Consider the following 25,684-nt stretch of genomic DNA (forward strand, 5'->3'; position numbering starts at 1 on the left):
TTATGCAGCTTGCAATCATTTTCTATCGAGTGTACATGATTATATGACTCTCAATGTTGATTAGTCACTGTATTATTCAATTACTAAAACTGCTACTTTTTAAATGTAATCATTTTGGAATAGATTATATTGATCATTTATCCTTGTAAGATTACTATCTTAGTTGGCGATTCATGAAACAAAGATTCGGGCAAGTGAATCGGATCCGTGATTGTTTCGACCAAGTGATGCCAGATCTTGTTCTTTTTGCAAGAAACAAAGCTTAAAGGTGAGGATATTGATAGGTTTAGGTGCAAATTTTCAAAATGTAGATGTTTTTCTGATGTTTTAGGTACTTCTAGGGGACTTGGTGTTTTCTGGAAAGAAGGGACTACGAAAGTTACTCTGAAAGTGCAAGACGTGTGTTGGCAATGGCTATTCATTGCTTCAAAACCGTTTTTTGCAAATGTCAATGTGATTAATGTATATGGTCCAACAAGCCCAGCCCAAAAAAAAAATTGTGGCAAGATCTTTCTAACATTATATCTTCAAACCCAAATGAGTTGTTTATTCTGGGTGGCAATTTTAATGCAATCCTTATTACGAAGTAATTGATAAAATACTTGCTTGATATTAACAGAGACCGAGAGGCCTATAGATACAAAAGAATAAAGTGATGTTTCCTTAGGAAACGATCGTAAAGAATAGAAACTTTCTATTCTAGCTGAAAGAAAGCTAAAGCAAGCTAACAGATAACTACAAATGTAAAGACCTTGGTCTTCCAATTGATGTTCACAATCTCCTGGCTAACAAACCTTCCAGAATGTTTAATTTTTGTCATGCTTCGGTTTAGCCTTCGCTACAAAATGGTTGCTACCGAAGTCCTTCAAGAACCCTTCAACCTCTTCCTTAATTCCCGAAGGAACTTACAGGGAATTCTCTTGTCCTCTTTATCTTGTAAGAGTAGTCTCTCTCCTTTGTTGTTTCTTGAAGATCTTATTATAGTTGTTCTGATATCTTTGTGTCAATGTTTATTTTACACTTAATCTATGTAAGCCAATGTCCTCTTTAACATATAGGTGTTGTGACTGGTTTGACATCTAGTATATTCAGACTGGGGAAGTTGTTGCTAAATTATTTTATATCATTTTACTGGCTTAGCGATTGTGGGTTTGGTTATATTGTATCTATTGTATTTTTCTTGTCTCATCATGCCTTGTCTTTCCTTATAAGCTATCTGTGCTAAACATGATACTTTGTTCGTAAAGCTCGATGGTTGCTACCTTTGTTATTTTCCTATTCTGTCTATACCTGCAGATAAAATATGTTAGCTTATAGTTTCCTCTATAGTTGCCTGATTAAGTCTCTGTCTTTTCTGCCATTTGGGAATGTTGGCTGGACTTAATTCAATATATACGAGTGTAATAAGATAAGTGAATACCGAGTCATATATGAATAAGTGAGTTTGAATGATTACACTGCTGACTGTATATGTTCTACAGTCTCCTGTGAGCGGTAAGTAGCTGAGTATATTGTGTATTTGACTAGCTTGCGATTCTCCTTATCATTATCTAATTGTGACATGATTCCAATCTGCATGAGCTAACTCTGCTGATTACTTCCTTCTATGCTCAGATGGTAATCGATAACTTTGGATGATTTGAGATTTGCTGTTTTTCACCCACTGATGGATGCATCACACTGACTCAGATTGTTTCCACTATCGCGGCTTACACCCTTTCAACTCTGTCATTGTCGGAATATTTGATGAGCTAGTAAATGAAAAAGCTTTCCATCTGTAATCTCTTATAGACGGTTCAACTTATGCCAAGTTGATAGTGTAGCGCTGAAAAATGGATCCCCCAATCTGGAGTGTTTGATCTAAGCACTCCCTCTAATTAGCTTCAATAACTATTCTTGGTACCATAAAAATGGAATAGGCCTTTGGCTCTATCGTCATCCTCATCAGTGACTGGTTTTATGTCTCCCTCCATTTCCGGCAATTATTCTCCCGATCAATGTATTCGTTGATTGTAACTTCACAGAGTTTCCTGATTGAATGATTGAAACTAGATTCTCCCATCGCTTGTATCCTCATATAAAATGATGATTGTATGTTCACAAACAGTTGCATTGAATGATAATCAAGTACCATGCATCATTTATTTCTTACTGGCCTTTTTCCCCTTGAGTTGAGGAAGTAATCCATATATATACTTGCTCGGGATGGAAATGGAGTCGTGACCCTTAGATTTGGTCATGACTTCTTACTCGCTAATACTTAATTTAAGGTTGCATTTTCAATGTTTAATGAAATGAAATATGCATTATTGTTTATTATTCATTTGTTTATATATTTATTATGATTATTATGTATTATCTATTATAATATGATACAAATATTATATTCTAAATAATAATGAAATGTTAATATATTATCAATGATTATATAATAACATATTGTGCTATTTAAATTATTATATAAATTGATATAGTTAATTTAATGAGAATTATATCATAAGTTATTTATCCATTTTACTATTATTTATTATTATGTTTTTGGAAGAAAATAGGGGACATGACAACAAACTAACTAATATTAGAAACATTCTAATATTTATAATAGATTATAAATAGATAACCATTAACTAATAATAGAAGCTTATCTATTATCGCAATACCCTCCCTTAATGGTTAATTTATCCAAAGCACAAAGCTTTAAAAAAACGTAAAAGGCAGATTCTGTCTACTCAGAGTGCTCTATACTGTTCGCTACGGGTTGCGAGTCTGATTGCTTAATTGGGCAGCTAAGCATTTCCAACATTCAACCTTCATGTAACCAAACTTGTGGCAATAGTTGCATTGAATGTTCTTCTTCCAAGAGCCTTTTGAAACTGGAGCAGAGGTCTTCTGTTGAGAAGATAGTTGAGACTTGCCCTTATCCTTCTAAAAGGATTAAGCAACAAAGGCTTGCTCTATGGAGGAGGAGCTGGAACTGCTACCGAACTATTATTTCCACCGATCTTGCTGAAGCAGAAGTGTGCAGAGATCCATGAACTTCAGATCAACACCAGAAGACGTGATGTTGAGAGTCTTGATAAAATGCTCGTAGGACTTTGGTAAACTCCGAAGAGTGATAACCACAATGTCCTCTTCCTCCATCTTGCGACCAATGACAAGCAACTAATCACGAATTTTCTGAATCCTATTCAAGTGAGCCTAGAGCGAGGTCCGCTCAACCATGATAATAATAATAATAAATGTTCTTCAAGAAGAAAGCTTTGCTTTTGTCAGAAGTCTCAAATGAAGATTTTGAGATGCGCCCATATCTCGGCAGTTGTCTTGTCAGATGGAATCTATGAGAGTTGATCATTAGCTAAGGATAATTTGAGAAGCATCACCACCTCCCGATTATTCAAATCCCATGTATCCTGATCAATATTAGGGGCAATTGAACGCTGTGTAACACCCAAAACAATTTGATCGGTATTATGATATTCAAAAATTGCAATTATTCGCTGCTTCCAAGTACCATAATTCCGACCATTGAATTTTGAATTGCTCTCAAGCAAAATATTAGTTAATGATGTCATAGCACATTTTTCAATGAAAAAGCATAAAAATCTATGAAGGCACGTTCTTCAAGGCAAAAAATGGAAGACCCAGAAAATTTGAAGAGTGTAATGTCCCCGTTATAAAATAAATATATTTAATTAAACCTTGTTAATGGGCCGATTGATTTAATATATCTCGGACCCATTTTTATTTTGTTTCTGTAGTTTTTGTTGTCGTCGGCTATCTTTGTACACCCTCAGAAAGTTTCCCGATGGGCATTTAAGCACGGCTTATAGGTAGTCTTTAGGTAGGCAATTTGGATTATTTTCTCTGCAGTGCGAATTCATGTTGGAGTTCTCTATTGTTCGCCATTTTAGAAGTGAAAGATCTTCCCTACTTGACTATTTTTTTGATTTCGATAGGATTCAACCCTCAACCTATTCTGTCATCTATAACTCTTCGCTCGGATCTGGCAAGTTGGAGCTTCATTCTTGTTGTGAGCTATTTATTATTTGATATATATATATATATATATATATATATATATATATATATATATATATATATATATATATATATATATATATATATATATATATATATATATTCTCTGTGTTTTGGTTACTTCAAACTGGCAGTATCTATGCATTGGTTATGTGACATCATAACATCTTTGTACCTCTCTCCATCATCCATGCAACTTCTTGTCTCCATCCATACCTCCACCCTTCCACATCCCTGGCATCTTACTGCATTCTTACCAAGCTCCTCACCCTCTATACGCCTATAATTTTCTAGTGTACAGCCTGCTTTATTCCCCATTGTACAATCCTTAGGATATTTCGTACGGCCTCAAATTCACACCATACGGCCCACCTGTGGCACAACCTACATTCCACCGTATTGCATCCATTTCTACTGTACGGCTATCCATTTCCACCGTACGGTCTACTCCTTTCCCACCGTACGACCAACCTAGTTCCATCGTATGGCATACTTCCAGCCATACAGACTTCTTGAGCCACCATTCTCTGATTCATACGTTGTGCGGATCTGTATGAAACTCTCCTGTAGGACACACACCATTGTTTTATCGTGGTTTTAACTCACAGGAGGTCAGGAACATTACAATGGTATCAGAGCGCTTCTATCCTGCCAGCCTGTGGGTAGTGAATGAGAGTTTATAGCCGGAAGAGGACACATTCCGTTGATCGAATGGCTGCCAATCCAGAACCGACTGCTGCCAAACTTGTGGTACTACTAAGGGAACTTGCTAAGAATCAGGCACAGATCATTGATACACAGTGACTCATGGAAGAAAGTCTCAAGAAGTTGGTGGACAACAAAATATCTGGAGAACAAAATAGTCACAGTGCGGACTCGATGTCGGGTAAATCAAACCCTCAGCCAGCACGCTCTCGACCTTCCATGCCGACTTTTCCACCATGGACGGAGGCACAACATGGAGGGAGACAACCAACCTTCAAAGAGATGCAAGAACAACTGAGAGAAGACTGGAAGAATGCAAACCTTGAAGAATATATATCTTACAGAGACTATGTTGATCTAAGAATGAGATATTCTGGCGGGGGAAATCACGGTTATTTTAATGATGATCTCAGGAGAAAGATCGAAAAGGTAAACTTATCGCCATTTGATGGATCTGGAGTTATTACCGCACAGTCATGGGTCCTAAAGGCAGATACCTATTTCCCACTTAACCCAATGCTCGAAGAGGAAGCAATCAAGTTTGCAGCACTTCATCTGGAAAGAGTGGCGCACGAGTGGTGGCATCATGGATTGGTCACTCTCAGTCATGACCAAGTAACCTCTTATGTTGATTTCACTGAGAGACTCATTGACCGTTTCGATGGGAAAGATCGTGAGCTAAACTTCAAAGCTCTAGCTCAGCTAAAGCAAACAGGCACGATAGACAACTACATCACTAAGTTCCAAAGGCTATCAGTCCTAGTCACAGACATCTCTGAAAGATGCCGAATTGTGTTATTCATGGATGGGCTAAGAGAGCCTTTGAGAGGTTTGATCAAAGGGTTCAACACGTGTACACTCAACAAAGCTATTAAGAAGATGCATGACATGGCTGCATCTTCCTCCAAAACTCACATGGCTACACCAATACCATCCCCACAAGAAGACAAGGACAAGGAGACAGTTCAGAAGAAACCTCAAATTGATGAAGATTCTCGCCAAGAACTCCGGAGGAAAAAGCTTTGTTTTACATGCAAAGAATCATGGAGACCTGGTCATCGTTGCTTTGGGAAGGGAAAGATTCATTACATTGAGGTGATGCCTGATGACAACAAAGAACAAATACCTACAGCAACCGATGAAGACATTACCCAGCAGGAGAGAATAAATGCCCTGATACAAAAAGAGGGTTCCATTGCTACCCTCACTACATTGATTAGAGGTGGTATCTTCAGGGTTCGCGTCACACTTCATGGAAAACGAGTCCCAATCATGATTGATAGTGGTGCCACACTCAATTTCATCAATTCATCTTTGGTCACTAGTAAAGGCCTGCGCGCAGTTGAGCATGGAGGACTTGAGGTTAAGGTTGCAGGAGGAACCTTGTTAACTTGCACTCATGTGATCCCATGGCTACAAACTTTCATGGGAAACTATACCATGACAGATGATTTCTTTGTCATAGATTTGGTTGATACTAATATCATTTTGGGCATTCAGTGGTTGGCAACTCTGGACCAGTACACCCAAAGTTTCAAAAGGATGGACTTTTCATTCGAGACGGATGGCAAGAAGGTGTTGCTAAGAGGAATGTCAAATAAAGGATCGAGGGAAGTCACAATCAAGAAGATGGAGGCAATTTTTAAACAGAATTTGGTCCCAGACACTACAAATAAAAAAAAGATAGTCAACACCTCACCACATTCCTTGGATAATTGGAGGGCCCATCTATTGGTTGAGTATTCCAAGAACACTTTTGCCAGTGAGTTGATGGATGGCTATGTACGCTATGAAAGATACAAAGTTATTGATGACATCATTTACTTTGGCGGGAAGATCTACTTAGTGCTTGACTCGGAACTGAAGGAGTTGATTACAGAAGGTTTCCTAGAACCAAATGTGCATTTGCTTGAGGACAAGAAAATTTTGGGATGGGAGGACTGTAATGTCCCTGTTATAAAATAAATATATTTAATTAAACCTTGTTAATGGGCCAATTGATTTAATATATCTCGGACCCATTTTTATTTTGTTTTCATAGTTTGTCACCGTCGGCTATCTTTGTACACCCTCGGAAAGTTTCTCGACGGGTATTTAAGCACGGTTTATAGGTAGTCGTTAGGTAGGCAATTTGGATTATTTTCTCTACAGTGCGAATTCCTGTTGGAGTTCTCTGTTGTTCGCCATTTCAGAAGTGAAAGATCTTCCCTACTTGGCTATTTTTCCGGTTTCGGTGGGATTCAACCCTCGCCATATTCTGTCCTCTGTAACTCTTCGCTCAGATCTGGCAAGTCGGAGCTTCATTCTTGTTGCAAGCTATTTATTATTTGATATAGATATATATATATATATATATATATATATATATATATATATATATATATATATATATATATATATATATACTCTGCATTTTGGTTACTTCAAACTGGCAGTATCTATGCATTGGTTCTGTGACATCATAACATCTCCATACCTCTCTCCATCATTCATGCAACTTCTTGTCTCCATCCGTACCTCCACCCTTCCACATCCCTGTCGTCTTACTGCATTCTTACCAACCTCCTCACCCCTTTGTACAGCCTGTAATTTTCTAGTGTACGGCCTGCTTTATTCACCATCATACAATCCTTAGGATATTTCATACAACCTCAAATTCACACCGTACAGCCCACCTGTGGCACAACCTACATTCCACCGTACTTCTCCATTTTACCCAACCATCTTGCATCCATTTCCACCGTACAACTGTCCATTTCAACCGTACGGTCTACTCCTTTCCCACTATACGGCCAACCCAATTCCATTGTACGATATACTTACTTCCAGCTATACAGACTTCTTGAGCCACCATTCTTTGATTCATATGTTTTGTGGATCTGTATGAAACTCTCCTATAGGACACACACCATTGTTTTATCGTGGTTTTAACTCACAGGAGGTCGGAACATTACAAAGAGTGACCCAGAAGAGAGCTCGAAAAACCCAAAAAGAGTGTTGTCAGTTTTTGAATTTGCTGGTTCAAAAATTGAGGCACCCAAAAAAATCGAACAACCCAGTTGAGCTCTCAAAAAAACCCACCAAGAATCTATAATTAGTAAAAATTTTCAAATCCAAAAATTAGAGTTTTGAACAAAAACGGCCCTGCTGCAAAAAAACCACAAAAAATGGTGGAAATGTGCAGAAAAACAAACGACAATTGCAGAAAAATGGCCATAAGAAGCAAATATCGCATAAAATAATTTCGAAAAATATTGTTCTAATAATTTCAAACAAGAAATTATAATATTTTTCGATAAAATTCAAAGAATTGGCTCTGATACCATATTATGAAATAATTAGTAAAATACTTTCTTAATATTAACAGAGGCCGAAAGGTCTATATATACAAAAGAATGAAGCGAAGTTTCCTTTGGAAATGATCGTAAAGAATAGAAACTTTCTATTCTAGCTAAAAGAACGCTAAAGAAAGCTAACCGATAACTACAAACTAACTAATATTAGAAACATTCTAATATTACAATAGATTACAAATAGATAACCATTCACTAATAATAGAAGCTTATCTATTATCGTAATAATCCTAAGTGTAGCAGAAAAAAAGGGTGGAAAAGGATGGACTAGACAGAGCCAAAAGGACTTCGCTAATTTCTTTCCTAACAATGGTTTGATAGATATTGAATTGAGATATGGACAATTCACTTGGACCAATAGGCGCAATGGTTTTTTAAAATATTGCTGAAAAATTGGATAAATTTCTTCTTGTTGGTGATTGGGAAGCTTCATATTGGATTTGCTTTGCAAAAATATCACTTATCACTAGGTTCGATCATTACACTATTGGACATATAGAGTCAGGCTTTAGGGCAATGTGTGAATTGGCACATGTCTGAAGTATTTTTTTTAACACTCACAATCAGATGCAAAAGAACACGAAGCTAGTTTTCACCATTTTCTTTCTTTGCAGATAGAATTAATAGTTGCAAATTAGTGGGGAGCTGCTTGCAGAGTCAGCACATCCATGATAGTTTAGCAGAGGATGGATATCATGGTTTGATACAAACACCCTCAAGAGTTCTATCTCCACAGTATAGATGGATTTCACACCCAAGAGGGATTGATAGAGTGTAGAGGGAAATTTGGTATAGTAGATGCTTCTAGATATTCTTACCTCCTTGTGGTGGATGCATGTAAGTTTCGTTTATACTAGAATCCAAGTGGTGACAAGGTTGGCACCGTAGGTTGGATGGGTTCCATTGGATTGCTTTGCCATTTGCAGCATGGTTGTTAAGTATATCTAACCAGATAACCTACAGGTCTAAAAGTGCAGACTGTACTTCTTCTTCTTACCCTAATATATCGTTAGGTTGGCATTAGATTATATATTTTCCTTAGGAGCCGACGACTTCTCAAGAAGTAACTTGATAATCCTTAACTAATCTAATACATTATGTTAGTTAGATGTTATTGTGTTTATCTTTTAGATCGCCGACTTATAGGAAGATTAGTTATGCTAACTTAGGAAGGGAAATACCCTTTAGCAAGGATATGTAGGAGGTTATCGGTGCAGTTTGAGGACACACGGTAACAATTAAGTTTGCTTCTCTAAGCATCTATATCCTGCAATTACTTTTAGAGATACTCCCATTTAATCAAAGGTTGATTATTCCTTATTGTATCGGCATTAGAGAAGTTCAGTGCTCTACACACGTTACACAATTAAGTCTATTTATTCAAGCAATATCATCATATTGATCTATTGCAGAAGTATATAATTTTTTGATCAAAAATATAGGTGTCAACTTCCTCAATATTCAGATTATTAGAAGACCATTCTCAGCAATCAAGGACTAAAATAAAAGTCTAATTCAAAGGATACAAAATTTGTAGAACCTTTACATGGTATTAGAGCTCTGGTAGTCAAACCTAGACTTTGCAAAATTCAGTTATCAGACTTCATATATATCTAGCAACTATCTCCCATCTTCAATGGCATACACAATCAAACCCGAGGACAGGTTTGATGGGAAAGAACACTTTGAGGCCCGGAAATTCAGAATCATAATGATTCTTGAAGAGAATGATGCAAGACAATTCATTGATAAAGCATCCAAACAACCACTAGTTGAACCTCATAAATCTATCTGGAGCAGAGGAAATAGAAAAGCCATTCAAATCATTTTAGATAGAGTAAAAAATGATATCGTACCTCTGATTACAAAACATCAAACTGCCTTTGATATGATGAATGCATTACGAAATGCATATGAAGTAAACAATGCAACTAGGGTTCTCGCATTGAAAAGGCAACTAGATTACATTCAGATAAAGAAAGGAGAATCGATAAATTCTTACTTCCTAAGGGTTGTCGGCATTAGAGATGAACTATCAAGTATAGGAACCACTATTAGTGACACAGAATTAACACTAATGGCTATAGATCGATTGCTAGATTCATAGGAGACATTTGCACGAGGAATAAGTGCCCGAGATAATCTTCCGAACTTCAACAGACTTAAGAACGATTGTCTTCAAGAGGAATCCAAAAAACTAAAGAAAGGACGGAAACCGAAAACAGAAGATGGAGAACTTCATGTTCTTAATACAAACTCCTATAAGGGCAAGAAGAAGCATTTCAAAAAAAAAAGCAAAATCAAAAGAAAGGGAAACCCAAGAAAGATCTATCTAAAATAAAGTGTTTCAAATGTGAAAAATTTGGACACTATAGATCTAATTGTCCTGAAAATTCCAAACAAGAAGCAAATTGTACAGATGTTATTAGGGACGAAGATACTTATGATCCTAAGAACTGTGTTTTGTATTCCTCACTATCAAATGAAATTTCAAATAAAGCATGGGTAATTAATAGTGGGTCTTCTAGACATATAATGGGATACAAAGAAACACTGGACTCTTTATCAGAGAAGGTTAATAGTGAAGTTACCATTGGTGATAATTCAACACACTTCGTTGAAGGAATTGGAAATTGCACTTTGAAACTAAAATCGGGAAATACTCTTCTTCTCAAAGGTGTACTCTATGTACCAAGAATTAAAAGAAATCTAATCTCAATTATAGCACTTGAAGATGATGGGCATAATGTTGCATCCATGAATAGCAAAGTATTAACTTGGGCAAAGAACTCCTCCATCAAGAAAGCGAAGTTAATTGGTCAGAGAAAAGGATATTTGCATGAATTCAATATAGAATCTAGTCAATCTATTCAAGCCTTAGTTCATGAAGCTGCAAATATAAATGTAATATGGCACAAAAGATTAGGGTATCTAAATTTCAAAAATTTATCAACTATGGAGAAGATGGTTACTGGATTGCCTAAACTAAATAAAGACCAGTCAAGTATTTGCAAAGGGTGTGCTCCGGGTAAGAACAGCAGAAGTCCTTCGATGATAGTACTAGAAAAACAAATAATGTATTAAAATTAATTCATTCAGATTTATGTGGACCTATGTCTGTTCCTTCTCTTGGAGGATTCTAGTATCATATCTTGTTCATAGATGACTTCTCTAGGAAAACGTAGATTTACTTTTTAAAATGCAAAGAATCAGAATAAATCCTATAGAGATTTAAAAAATTCAAAACATTAACTAAAAACTTTTCAGGGCATAAAATTAGAACTCTTAGAACTGATAACGGAGGAGAATATACCTCAGACTTGTTTAAAAGGTTTTGTAAAGAATCAAGGATTAAGAGGGAGTACACTGTTCCTTATAATCCAGAACAAAACGGGGTAGCAGAAAGAAAGAATGGGACAATTATAGAAGCTGCTAGAGCCATGATTTTTTATCAAAATCTGGAATATTATCTTTGGGCAGAAGCCTCTTGTACTGCTGTATATATTCAAAACAGAAGCTCGCATTCTTACCTTAGAGATAAAACTCCTGAAGAAGTATTTACTAAGGCCAAACCTAATATAAGTCATCTTAGGATTTTTGGATACCCTGTATATATCCATGTTCCAAAAGAAAAGAGAATCAAGTTAAAACCCTATTGGAAGAAAGGTATTTTTGTAGAGTATAGTGAAACATCTAAGGCATATAGGATTTTCATAACTAGACTGAAAAGTATTGAACTTAGTAGGGATGTAATCTTTGAAGAAAATCTTGCATTCAAAAGAGCCCTAAGTTCTGAAAAAACTTCTCCTTTATCTAGAGCTGAAAGAAATAGTGAATCTGGGTCTCTGAAGGAGAACTTAGAAGAAATTGAAGATGAAATTCAAAATATGAATCTTGAAGAAAATCAAAATTCAAAGAAAAGACCACTTTGGGCCATTAAAACAGTTGAGGCAACTCAAGACTTTGTTGCACCTTTCGAAACAATCAGAGAAAGTAAAAGACCTAAAAGATTCTCTAATTATACAGCAAACATGAGTGATTTATCCAAATCAGAACCAACCAATCCTTCTGATGCTATTAAACATACAGCCTGGAAAGAAGCTATGACAAAAGAATACCAATCTATTATGAAAAATGATGTTTAGGAAATTGTTCCAAGACCTAAAGGAAAATCTATTGTTTCTTCCAAGTGGATATTTAAAATAAAGCATGCTGCTGATGGTAGCATTGAAAAGTATAAAGCTAAATTTGTAGCCAAAGGATTTTCTTAAAAGGAAGGGATTGATTATGAAGAAACCTTTGCTCCTGTTGCCAGATTTACCTCCGTAAGAGCAGTCTTAGCAATTGCAACATCGAAGAGATGGAAAGGACATTAGATGGATGTAAAAACAGCATTCCTAAATGGAAAGTTACAGAAGAAGTATATATGAAGCAACCTGAAGGATTTGAAACTCATGATCCTAACGCTTTTGTTTGCAGGCTCAAGAAAGCTCTCTATGGACTTAAACAAGCTCCCAAGGCTTGGTATGAAAGAATTGATAAGTATCTCACCAGCTTAGGATTCTCCAAGAATGAAGCCAATCCCAAATTATATTATAAAAGAGATAAAGATGATATGGTAATTTTGATACTGTATGTTGATGATTTACTAATAACAGATGATGATCATCTAATAGATCAATGCAAGAAAGATCTATCTAACTAGAGAATTCGAGATGAAATATTTGGGACTCCATTACTTCCTAGGACCGGAAGTACGACAGAATTCTGACAGTATCATACTTAATCAAGGGAAGTATACATCAGACATTTTGAAGAGATTTGGAATGTGGAATTGCAAACCTATGTCTTCTCCAATGGAGACTAATCTACATAAACTTAAGGAAGCAGCAACAAAATCACCTTCCATAGATTCTACTCTCTACAAACGAATGATTGGGTCCCTTATGTACTTAGTAAATACAAGACCGGATATTTGCTATGCAATTAATGCCTTGAGTCAGTTTATATGTGAATCGAAGGAGATTCACCTAGTTGCAGTTAAACACATTATGAGATACTTACAAGGCACTCTTAATTTTGGAGTCAAATAAGAGAAAGTTGGCTTAGACTTACATGGATTCACTGATTCAGATTGGGGTGGAAGTGTTAAAAGACAAAAAAGTACTTCAGGATATTGTTTCAGTTTAGGATCAGCGATGATATCTTGGATATGCAGAAAGTAGTCTTCAGTAGCTCAAAGCTCCACAGAAGCTGAATACATTGTAGCAGCAATGGCCTCTCGAGAAGCATTCTGGCTAAGAAAGTTACTCGTAGGATTATTTAGGCAAGCCATGAATCCTACAATTATTCATTGTGATAATCAGAGCAACATCAAGCTTTCAGTGAATCTAGTTTTTCATGATAGGTTCAAGCATATTGAAATTCCTTACCATTATGTAAGAGATATGGTAGACAAAAATTCTGTTAAATCATAATACATTTGCACTACAGATCAGACAGTAGACATACTCACCAAACCTCTATCTAGAGTGAAGATAGAACACTTCAGGAGGAGACTTGGTATGGTTGAGTTGTAATCCATTTGTACTCTTTAAATTATAAATAAAATAATTTTATTTTTGTCAGGCTATTGACTGTTATGGGCTCCACCATTTGTCTTCATTATTTAAGAGGTGACGATCTTTGAGATAATGAACAATTTTATAAAAAACATAATGAGAGATGACAATCTCTTAGATAATGCACTAAACAGTAGAGTTCTACTGTAACATCTAGATGAGTTCTAGATCATATTGTGATGTTGACATTGCAATGTCTATGAGTCACAATGTCGATAAAGGAAGAATTTTAGTATTCTTTGGGTTTATCCTATACTCTGGCAGATCTTAAACTCAGGATCTTGTAGTGATATAGAAATACTAGTTTCTATGAATCACAACTTGGATAAATGAAGAGATTAAATTACTCTTCAAATTTATCCTGTATATTATCACTAGTAGTAGTGATTTGTCATATCACAGGATTAGTAATATGATTTTGTATCATGTGTTCTATGATACCACATACTAAGAAGAGTCAGACAGATATAAAGTATTAGTTCTTTCTTATTCATCTATATTGGTGTTGCTAGATATGATATCTCTCTGTAGGATTATTAGGTTATGAGGGAGTGTTAAGTATATTCAACTAGATAACCTACAGGTCTAAAAGTGCAGACCGTACTTCTTCTTCTTACCCTAATATATCATTCGGTTGGCATTAGTATATTTTCCTTAGGAGCCAGCAACTTCTCAAGAAGTAACTTGATAATCCTTAACTAATCTAACACATTGTGTTAGTTGGATGTTATTGTGTTTATCTTTCAGATTGCCGACTTATAGGAAGATTAGTTATGCTAACTTAGGAAGGGACATGTCCCTTTGAGGGACCTACCCTTTAGCAAGGATATATAAGGAGGTTATCGGTGCAGTTTGAGTGATACACAGTAACAATTAAGTCTGCTCCCCTAAGCATCTATATCCTGCAATTACTTTCAGAGATACTCCCATTCAATCAAAGGTTGATTATTCCTTATTGTATAGGCATTAGAGAAGTTTAGTGCTCTACACATGTTACACAATTAAGTCTATTTATTCAAACAATATCATCATACTGATCTATTGCAGAAGTATATAATTTTCTGATCAGAAATATAGGTGTCAACTTCCTCAATATTCAGATTATTACAAACCATTCTCAGCAATCAAGGACTGAAATAAAAGTCTGATTCAAAGGATACAGAATTTGCAGAATCTTTACAATGATGACATTATGATCGGATTAGCACAACAGAACTCGGTGGTTGTTCTTCTTAACAAGCTTCTATTCAGGATTTGGGATCCAGGTATATTCTATTGGACACTTTTTAGTGTGATATGGGATCTTTTGGGTGCATTAGAGCTTCTGTCAAGGTTCACTAGGGAGTATTGCACAGTGTACATGGTGTGGATCACATGCAGTTTCACTTTGGATTACTGTCAGCATCCCTATCCCCAATCAAAATTCTTATTCAGCAACTTGGGTATTAAACAGCAGACCAGGAACTGTGGTTTACTGTGTGTGGCCTTGATAATATGTATACTGGCTAATTTGCTGCTTGTTATGTTTACGTTAGTTTTTTCTTGGGAAAGGAGATAACCTTGATGAAATTTGTATGTTTCAAGGAACTTTTCTTAGTTGTTAAAAAAGCTGTTTCTTCATGCTTTTCCTGCATACAACAATAACTTTGTAGATACTTGAAACTGTGGTTTATGACATGGTTTGTTAATTCTCTCCGTGGGATCTTTAAGAGAAGTACTGTCCCATTAAGCATACTTGTATTTTCCAGAAAAAGCTGCTCATCTAATTCTGCTAGGTAATGGAAATCTGTTGAACAGTTTCTTATTGTAGGCTCAAAAAGAACTATATTTCCATTTTTATTATTTCATCCATTTGTAAAATTAAGAAAGTCTTTTTTTGCCAAAATAACAATTTGAAAGAAAAAATCCCAAAAGTTTGTAGTTGAATATGTTGAGAAAAATGACATAAAAGGAAAGTTCATCCATATGTGCACATAATCAAACCACTAAATAAACAAGACATTTAAAAAATTTCTAAAACAGAATAAGAGATTCATTAGAAAACTCCAGCTTACAAAAAATGCTTAAAACTGTAGAAGTACTTGTAAATTCATGAATGCCAGATTAATTTCCAATGCAATACAAATTTTCTCACACTTCACTTTGAGAGCCGATACCATAGTTTCTAGGAAAATAATTAGGTTATAAAACTTCTTTAACTACAAGAAAGCACTTGTAATTCGAGGTTCATTTTTTCCTTGTTTTCTCTTCTCATAAAGAGGATGCATACTTACACACACTAACCAATAAGAAAAAAGGCAGAAAGAGAGAGTGACAGACCTTCATTACTGGAGATCTTTGCTGAATAATGCAAAGATCATGTTCTGAATCTTCATAAACTGCCATTCAAGAAAACAATATAGAGCTCAGCATGCCACTTAATGAAACCCCAAATTGCTGAATAAGCCAGCTCTTCAGTATTCCATTACAAGAAAAACAAAGAAAGAAACACAAAAGCATATCCCTTCCTTCCTAAAACTGTACTCTTGAAAACACAAGTAGACGAAGAAAGTCTTGAGAATGTACCATATGAACACTGAATACAACTTAGAGCATTATTAATAGCTTAATACAGAAGATTTTAATTGTGATAAATTAGAAGCCAAGAAACAAAAAAGCGGTACTCAGGGGCACATAACACTGCAATGGGGAAATCCGAAGAGCAATAGGACAGGGATAAAACATCTCCCTCCATCTCCTTCGTCAGGACCTTCCTTGGAACCATAGCACCAATAAATATTTTGGGGAAAAAATCGGCAAATTAAAAGTATAAGGTTTTCTTAAAAAATCATGGCTTAAGCAAAGGGAAAATTGGGTTTCAAAATTTTTTATTGCAACACAGACAAAACTACTTGTTTGTTAAATTTGAAGGCATCTTTGTAGCATAGAGATGTAGAGAACAAATAAAATAGAGAGTTCAGCTCATGAATTGTTCAAAGGAAAAGTTTGCTTAAAATAGTAGAATCCAGTGTCAAGGGCAATAGGACAAGGGAAAACATGCCCCCCCACTAACCCCTTCATCAGGACCTGTCCCTAGCAGCAAAATACTTTTGGAGAAAAAACCAGGAAACTCAAAATCTAAGATTTCCAGTAAAAAGAAAAAATTTGAAGGGGAAAAATTAAATTATTTAAAAAACATACAACATGTTTAAGAGGGGCCAAAAAAAGTACTTGCCTTCGTAATTTAAACACATTTCCACAGCATAAAGATACAGAGAGTAAATAAAATAGAGAGTTTAACCCATGAATTGTCCAAATGAAAAGTTTATCTAAAATAATAGAATGTAGAGTAGCGTCTAAGCCTTGTGCATAAATAGTTACTTGTTCTATATAAAGTTGATTAAGTTATTGCTAAGTTAGCAATAGACATTTAACTGAATGATATGTAAGTAAACCTCTAGTCTTGTTGTATGATGCGAGTGGGTAATACAATGCTCCTAACAACACTTCATTACAAATTATTATTAATTTCAAAAAGAATGTTTAGTCATGAAGACTCCACTATGGAACGAAAAAACATTTTATCAAAGAAATTTTAAGTAAAAACTTCAAAGAATATATCTTCAGAATAAAAAATATTCGATAAAAGAAAAACCATTTCTGATAACAGGTAGAGTTATGGAATGAGTTGAGATTCAAGATACAAAAACAAGTCACATTCGAAAGCTTTTCTATTAAATCAAACCTTCAAATTCAGTTATAGTACTAGCTCGTATACAGTAGAAGTAGAAGATGGCCACCAAACATATTTCAAGATAGATATGCATAATATCAAAATTAGCATACTAAATCACAATGACCAAAATTTTGATGTCACAAAGATTGGACATCTTTATGCAATCCTGGATTACATATAAAGAATCAGGCTAATGTTTTCATGCAGCCAAGGGTTTTTGTATTACAACTGAGAGAAGAATAAAAAGTTCTGAAGCAAAACATGACATACATTATTACTTTCCAGAGATTTCTAATTTACATGGCTATCACTACAGAAAAAGGATAGACCAAATGTTGTTTATACCAGATCACCAACCAATCTTAACCATAACAATTTAGTTGTGCACAAAATCAAACCATGATAAATTACACGTAAAATAAGATGCAGACACAATGAGCTCAAATCCAACTTCAAAAATAGACCATTCAACTAATATTACAATAGAATTATTAATACCATCTTTGGATGGAAGCCTAATGCCATGTCCCCCATTTTGATGTCCTCTTCTAAAAGGAAGATTCAACGAGTAGATGAGAATATTAGACGTAAATAGACAAATAGTAATAAACAACCATAATAATTCAAATTTAAACAAATAGGTTAATAATAAAACCATCGTTAATATAAAATAATACAATAATATGAGATATTGATTAATAATTAATATTATATAGTCAATATCATAACAAAATAATAGTAAAATGTTTAAATAATTCAGTAATATAATTTATTTAATAAGTACAAAAAAAAAAGATAAGATACTAATATTAATGTCGAGAAACCAACAAGATAAGATAAGAAGAAATTAATAAATAAATAACATTATTAAATATAACGAATCAAATGAAAAATATTAAGTAAAATAATATAATTATAATATAGTTAAATCAATAATATTAAAAATATTAAAATAAAACCAAATTTGTTAATTAAACAATAATAATTAGTAATTAGGTAAGAGCCTACAACACAACGGTAACTTGTGAGTCTGTCATGTGGGAGATCTTGGGTTCGAGTCTAGTTGAACTTGACATATAATAATAATAAATTTCAATAAATTATAATTAATCTAGGCTTCGACCCATTACCTATCAAAATAATAATAATAATTAGTAATTAATGCTAATAAAATTGAATAAATATAAAAAGAAATAAAATTTAATTTAATTTAAATAAAATAATAATATTGGATTATGACATAATTAAACTTAGTTAAGTTAATGAGGGTCAAGAAGTATGAAATGAAAAGTTCCCTTAAATATGAGATATAAAAAGGGAGAAGAGAACTTCATTTGGAAGGGGAAGAGAAAAAGGAAGAAAAAAGAGTATATATGAAGTAATAAGGGTATTAATCCAAAAGGTTGTGACTCTTCTAAAGAAGCAGCAATAATTAAAAAATTATGACTCTCTCAAAGGGCAACAATGATGAAGGGTTGGGACTCTTATAAAGGGTGGTAATTATGAAAGGTTTTGACTCTTCCAAAGGGCAATAAGATGAAGTTTTGTTACTCTTGAAAGGAAGAGTAATTGTAAAAATGTCGTGACCATTGCAAAGAGCAGACATGATGAATAAGTGTAACTCCTCTCCACCTTAAAAGATATAAAAGAAGAAAGTTCCATTTTCAAGACAAGGGAGAAAAGTTTGGGGAATAATATATTACTCTCAAAGGCAATAATGAGAAGTGGTGACTCAATTCTAATTAAAGGTGGTGACCTTATCAATAATAGATACTTCATTGCAAGACAAAAAGTAGGAGCAATGAAAGAAGATTATTAGTCAAATTTCGAGAGAAAAGCCAAAGTAAACTGCAATCCTGAAAGAGGACATTACACCTAACCAGAATAAAATAGATATAACATTTTTTATCTTATTAATTTAAATTGAAAGATCCTTGTGATGTGCATATTAAAAAATTTATTTCACATCCGATGTAGATAAGAAGTAGATGCAAAAGGAAACCATGTGTGACAGCATATTGACAATATTGACAGAAAACCTAGCATCTAACTGCGTTAAATTAAACCATGATAAAGTAGACATAAAATATGAAGTATCAAAGGCTAGCTAAAGATAACCTCACCTGTCATAACAATAAAATACTCCATCTACTTGGATGGAAGTCAACCAAAATAAAACAGATTTAACATTGATATCCTGTTAATTTAAATTTAAATTCAAAGACCATTGTGATGTGAACATGAAATTTTTACTTAAGAAATTATTAAACCCATAGACTGATTGAGTTTTGTACAAATACTACTTATATGGCATTAAGTTATAGAATGTATTTGCAGCAGTGCTGTAGCAAAAATTACTTGCCTTTGGCTTAAATCTATCACAATTTTGCAACTAGTTGCACCTTCTATGCACATACCAGCAAGATCTCTGTAATATCCATTTTGTAACATCTCTCCCAACAACACACAAATAGCTATATATGACAGGATATTGCTTTCAAACCTTTCTGGTTTATATATATATAATATATTCCAACAGTTATACTCAATGTATGATGATTTTTTAAAGGAAGTGGAATTCTAATAGAATAAGATAATTATGGAACAGAAAGAATAGAAACAACTACCCAATGACTTGGCATAATGATAGAGAGTTATGACCGTCAATTCTCCTTACTGCTCCATTGCCCAACAACTCCTAACATCAATGCACCAGACCTTGACAGAAAATCTAACTTTGTGAACAAAACATAAAGCATTCCAAGAATCCAATCATCAATCATATAATAGCAAACTGAAGAAATATGCAAGTTCCCTATAGGCTCATGTCCATGTCAACAACAATTCCTAGCAAATCCTCACACGCCTCCATGTCTTAAGCATGGTGTTATTCCAAGGATGAATGACCCCCAATAAGATTTTTAAGCTTCGGGATTCCTTTCCACAACTTAATAGCTCAAACCTCAATACAAATGAAAGCTTCAATCATATATGAGCCTGTCACAACCCGATGTAATATTCACAATTTGGTGAGCTATTAGGCTTGGACTATTGTCACACTTAACAATTGAGACTTTAATTGGCTCAGCCATTTCAACCCAGACTATGTAAAGCACCCAATCAGGAAACAGAGATATGATTGTAATTATGTGTTCTCTAGTCTTCTCCTGAAAGGCTGCTCTACTAATCCATCTCACATGCCCTTGGGAAGGGTCAGGACACTTCTGTGTGGGAATTGTGCAGGGACCATCATGTCATGTTCATAAGATCAATAGTTGGGTGGAAAAAACCACTGATGATACTCTTTCGCCCAGTGGAAGTCGAAAGCGAAATGAAATTTAGCAAAGAATGAATCTTCAAGTCCAGGTTTTCTGAATTACTTCTTGGTAATCAAATTTTGTTGTTTTCATTTCATAGTAATGTGATGATAATATCTTCCCTAGAAAGGTTAATATTACATTTCTTATTGATTTCCCTATACTACTAGAGTAACAAAATGAATTAGTAAAATCAAAATCATGCGAAAACTAGATAGTAACAAATTGTTAGTTAATTAATAAAATTTCTTATTCATGTTCATAGGAAATGAAAGCCAATCTTGTTGGCATGTTACATTCTCAAATTAAAACTACAATTTTGAGGAAAATTTGTGAAACCCTCCACTACTTCAAAGTTCAAACAAACAGTCACACTATTTTTTCTTAAAATCATCAAAAAAAACTTATGCAAATGAACACCATTCACCCCAGCAACTCTAAGTGCCCCAAAACAACTGCACAAAACCATAATTTTTGTGGAGAAACAGTTAAATCCTTAATGTGATGCTGAGGTCACCCACAATTTTGTGGAAAAATCAACAAACCCTTCGTTTGGTGGAAAACAGTAAAACTAATGACCATAATATTTAGGAAAATCATGCAAAACCCTTTCATGATTTTTTGGGGAAAAATTAGAAATCTAGACATTATTTTTGAGGAGAAAATTGGAAAAAAATACCTTTAGTAAAGAAAGAACCCAGGATTTTTGTGTGGGAAAATCATACAAAAAATTATAACCTGTGACCATGATTTTTTGGTAATATTGACCAAACCCCTTTTACAAAAAAATCACAAATTTTTCCAAAAAAAATGTACAAAACCCATAAAAAATCCACTTTTTTTTTGTTTTCTTGTTTGAAAAATTGGAGAAAACTGTAATATCCCCAATTCAGAATCTGAAAATTGATTTATGATTTAGTAAGTCTTAATTAAAGATTGAAACTTATACAATGTTTATTGTTGGTACAAACCAGCCTTTGAATTAACAATGGTATAAGTGGCATAATCTAATATTGATGGATATCAATGTCAAGATAACAAGTCTCCACTCAAACTATGGAAGCAATGAATTAACAAGTCTCCACTCAAACTATGGAAGCAATGAATACTTACCTTTGTGGAATCAGTTTAGCTGCAAGATAGATCTTTTACCTAAGGTCAACTTCTGCTATCATCCAGCTCGTCATACCTTCTTCTACATCCTGTTTGGTGTTGCTGTTTCCTGAGCTAATGGCATCTCTCCTTAGTTCTTCTTGTCAATTCCTCCATGATCGTATGGTCTCTCTTCAGCATGAAAGTTTGTTGCCTTGCATCAGTTGTCGGAAGTCCATCCTGCACTGACGGCATTTCATAGTATCGTGTTTTATGTCATAAGCAGCTCTCTTCTTGTTATGGCACCATTTCTCACTATTTGGCATTATCTATGACTTGGCTTATTGTCCCCATTGTGACATCCAACTAGGACCATCGTGGGCTCTCTTTCTTGCTGGCAGAATTTAACGTGGCATGTGCTCAAGCATTCATTACGGTTTCGTATTTGTAACCGATGACCTTTCATCTCCACGCGTAAAGTCTCTTTGGATGCTCCGAGTCTTAATCAGTTTTTGTGTAATCATTTTTCTCTCCACGGATATACGGTGATATTGGGTGTGGTCTGCAACAGAGACATCATTGTGTGTGATCTAAAGCCTACAGAACATCGGGTTCAGTTTGTTCTACAGAGAAATAAGTGCATATTATTACTAGCAAGTTCTGTTCTCAGCATGCATCATATGCAATCTTCAGAAATTGTTTATACTGTGTGTGGTTTTGTTAGTCACGGGTTATGCAAAGAAATTATCATGTTGTGATTCTCTCATAAGCAGAATAGCTATCTTGTCAATTCATTTTTGATGCTCGATGTTTAATGCAACAGTATCATCTTGAGAGTGTAGTTTTACAGAATTGTTATATCGTGAACTCTTGCAGACGTCTATTATTTGAGAATTTCCTGCAGCTTCTTATTTCTGTTTTATTCATCACTGATATATGTGCGTGCATTATGGAGAATAGAAAGTGATTTAAAGCAGAAGTCTTGCAGTTTTGATTTAAGGAAATCAATAAAGATCTAAACTTTAGCAGGCTGGGTTGCTTCCTTCATTGAGGAGGGTTTTTCCCAGTATATCTCTTGTGTTTCTTGCATCATTTATTTCAAGTTCTTTACTGTATCTTCTGGTTCAAATTTTAACAACCTTTGGACTATTGAAGGTAAGGAGAAAAGACAAACAATGACAAGATTCAATATGAGGAAGGTTCATATTCATACACATAGTTGAGGAAAATTATTTAACGCACGTAAATATGATAGAAGGTGTTATTTAATACAAAGCCTGTGTCCCCAAAGGTGAACATATATTATATGATAGATGGCCTTCATGGTCGACAACTTGAATATTGATTAAGTCCAGAAATGGACAGCAATTACAAATCTTCAATAATGTGCATACACGAATAGATGAGGATTCAAACCATATATATCATCATTGATTACTTAGGAAGCTCGACCATATTACATAACAGGATTTAACATAGAAAGTTATTGATGTATATATTATACACCCAACTCAGTCCCCCATCTAACAATATCGATGAATGGCAAAATGGTTCGGTGATCCCAAGTAGTATGTTTGCAAATGTTGGACTCAGTGGAAGTATATGCATACCTGTCCACAAACAGGACATGTGTTGTAAATAAGTCAAGGACGTAAATGGTCATGTCATATGGTAAGACAATAGCCATCTAACCTTCGACAATAGCACAGGAGTGGTACTGATAAGAAGACCGGTGTGCTAAATAAATTTTTTTGTCTTCTGATGATCATCTTGCATAACTAAATGACCAACAATTATATTTAATTATTAATTATTAATTAATGAATTGGTGATGTTAAGAAGTGATCAATTATAAAGAGAAAAATAAGTGTCCTTGGATTTCCAAGAGACGCGTCCATTTGATGAAGCCCGGATATAAAATATGGCCTGTACTCACCCCATTGGGGAAAAGAAGAATTAATATTATAGAATATATTTTCCCTTTGAGGAATTGCTCGACTAAGAGCATAGAAGGTTGCAATAACAACCATTGGTGCAGGCACTACAATTATCCACCAAAGACAGAATTTTATTGAAGAGCATATATCATCATTCATATAACAGAGATGGCTCATATACAGGATACAAATGCATATATAATTTCAGAATAGTAGATACAGCATATCTCTACTTGAGATCCTTTATGATCCTGTAACTTGCAGCATACATCACATTTGAATATCAGATACAGCCATACAGGATATCGTGCACATATTATATTGTCATATCAGAAACAGCCATTGTATTGTAAACTACACTCTTAAATCTATTAAGTTGCAGTACTGCATTTGAAATTACCAGTCATTTGTACTAAGATAGTACATTATTATTGCATTTGGGATTACCAGTCATACATACTATTGCATTTTGAATTACCAGTCATATCTATTGTCACCGCATCAGATTATTTCATAATCACATTATTGAAATTAACTTTGCAAGAAGGATTTCATTATTTATGTAGTGTCTCATATAGTCCAAAAAGGGGACATTACAAAAAGGATAGCTGCTACAAAAAAATTCAAAAGCCCTAGAAGGACTGAAAATAAACATGCAGAGTTGACAAGTGCAAAACATGATTTTTTCTCGAAAATCTGTTCAAAAATATATTGAATGCCCTTTGACGCAAGTCACAAAAGCAGCCAGCAACAAACAAAGTGTGATATCCCCTTCCAGGAATAAATTTTAAAATTAAATTTTAATTAATCAATATAATATAAATCAATAATACTATTTTTTTCTTGACAGGTAAAAGGCCATAAGGCCCGAAGTTAGAAATAAATTTGATATCCATTTTTGTGAGGTATCCAAGATTAGTGATGGATAATTATTTTTTTATTAAAGCTTAACTAATTTAATCATTTGACGCCAACTTTTTAACTTCCATAAGTGTAGTTCTACTTTCTTTATATCTTATCAAAGTACCTGCCAAAATAAAATAAGCTAAGATCAAGTTGTTAGAAACTCGATTAATACATAATCAAATAAAAGTCAACATTTTCTAATCTATTGTACAATCAAAATATGCTTTAGAAAATTATTTTGATTATACATATTTATATTTGATTTGATTTTTTCTTTTGATTGTTTTTGAACATCTATATTTAATCTTTATTAGGTTATATCCCAAACGAATTTGTATCCCTCTACAATTATTACCATCTAGGCACAATTGTCTCTCTAATGGTTAACTTATCAATTTTATCTTATTAATATCTCTCTCCATCTGCTCCTTTATTAGCAAGGTTATCTGCTTCTTTATTGCCTTCTCTATAAATATATTTGATTATTGTTTCTTCGAAATTATTGATTAAATCTAAGGCATACTCAAGTTCAAAATTTAGGATCCAATTCGGGGTTTCCCTTTTTCTTAATATTATGGTAAAATAATGAATGTGTTACTAAACAAAGATCAAGAATGATCTATATATACAAGATACAAGAGAATGTTTCTATAACGAACTAGAGAGAGGAAATGGAAACATTATTGTAGAGTGAAAAAGAAAGTTTCCATAACAAACAAAACGATTTTATGGAAACAGAACAAAAAGAGTGACCACCAGAAAAAAGACAGAAGAAAGAATAAATAGAAACTATCTAATATCATAATACCCTCCCTTAATGGTCAATCTATCTTCAAAAAATAGAAATTTGCATTTCAATAAGCGTAAAAGGCAGCCTCGAGTTGATCACAGAGGTCTACATGTTTTGCAATGTTGGTTTGTGGTAGCATTGATTGTGGTGGGACGAGTCTCGATACCCAGAACAAGCACCTCAAGGTGATGGTACTCGAAGATCGTCATC

General features: G+C 34.3%; 1 protein-coding gene across 1 annotated transcript in view; it reads right to left on the bottom strand.

Moving 5' to 3' along the window:
* The window catches only part of LOC149577751 (clast3-like protein), a 114,040-nt gene that overhangs the window by 58,900 nt on the left and 29,456 nt on the right, over positions 1-25,684 (bottom strand). Inside the window, exon 3 of the mRNA XM_089825510.1 lies at positions 16,037-16,095. Coding sequence (XP_089681636.1) covers positions 16,037-16,095 — 59 coding nt within the window. The remainder of the gene's footprint in view (positions 1-16,036; positions 16,096-25,684) is intronic.

The sequence above is a fragment of the Cupressus sempervirens genome, chromosome 1 (genome assembly GCF_028749045.1).
Source record: "Cupressus sempervirens isolate cs-2001-9-10 chromosome 1, ASM2874904v1, whole genome shotgun sequence".
NCBI lineage: Eukaryota > Viridiplantae > Streptophyta > Pinopsida > Cupressales > Cupressaceae > Cupressus > Cupressus sempervirens.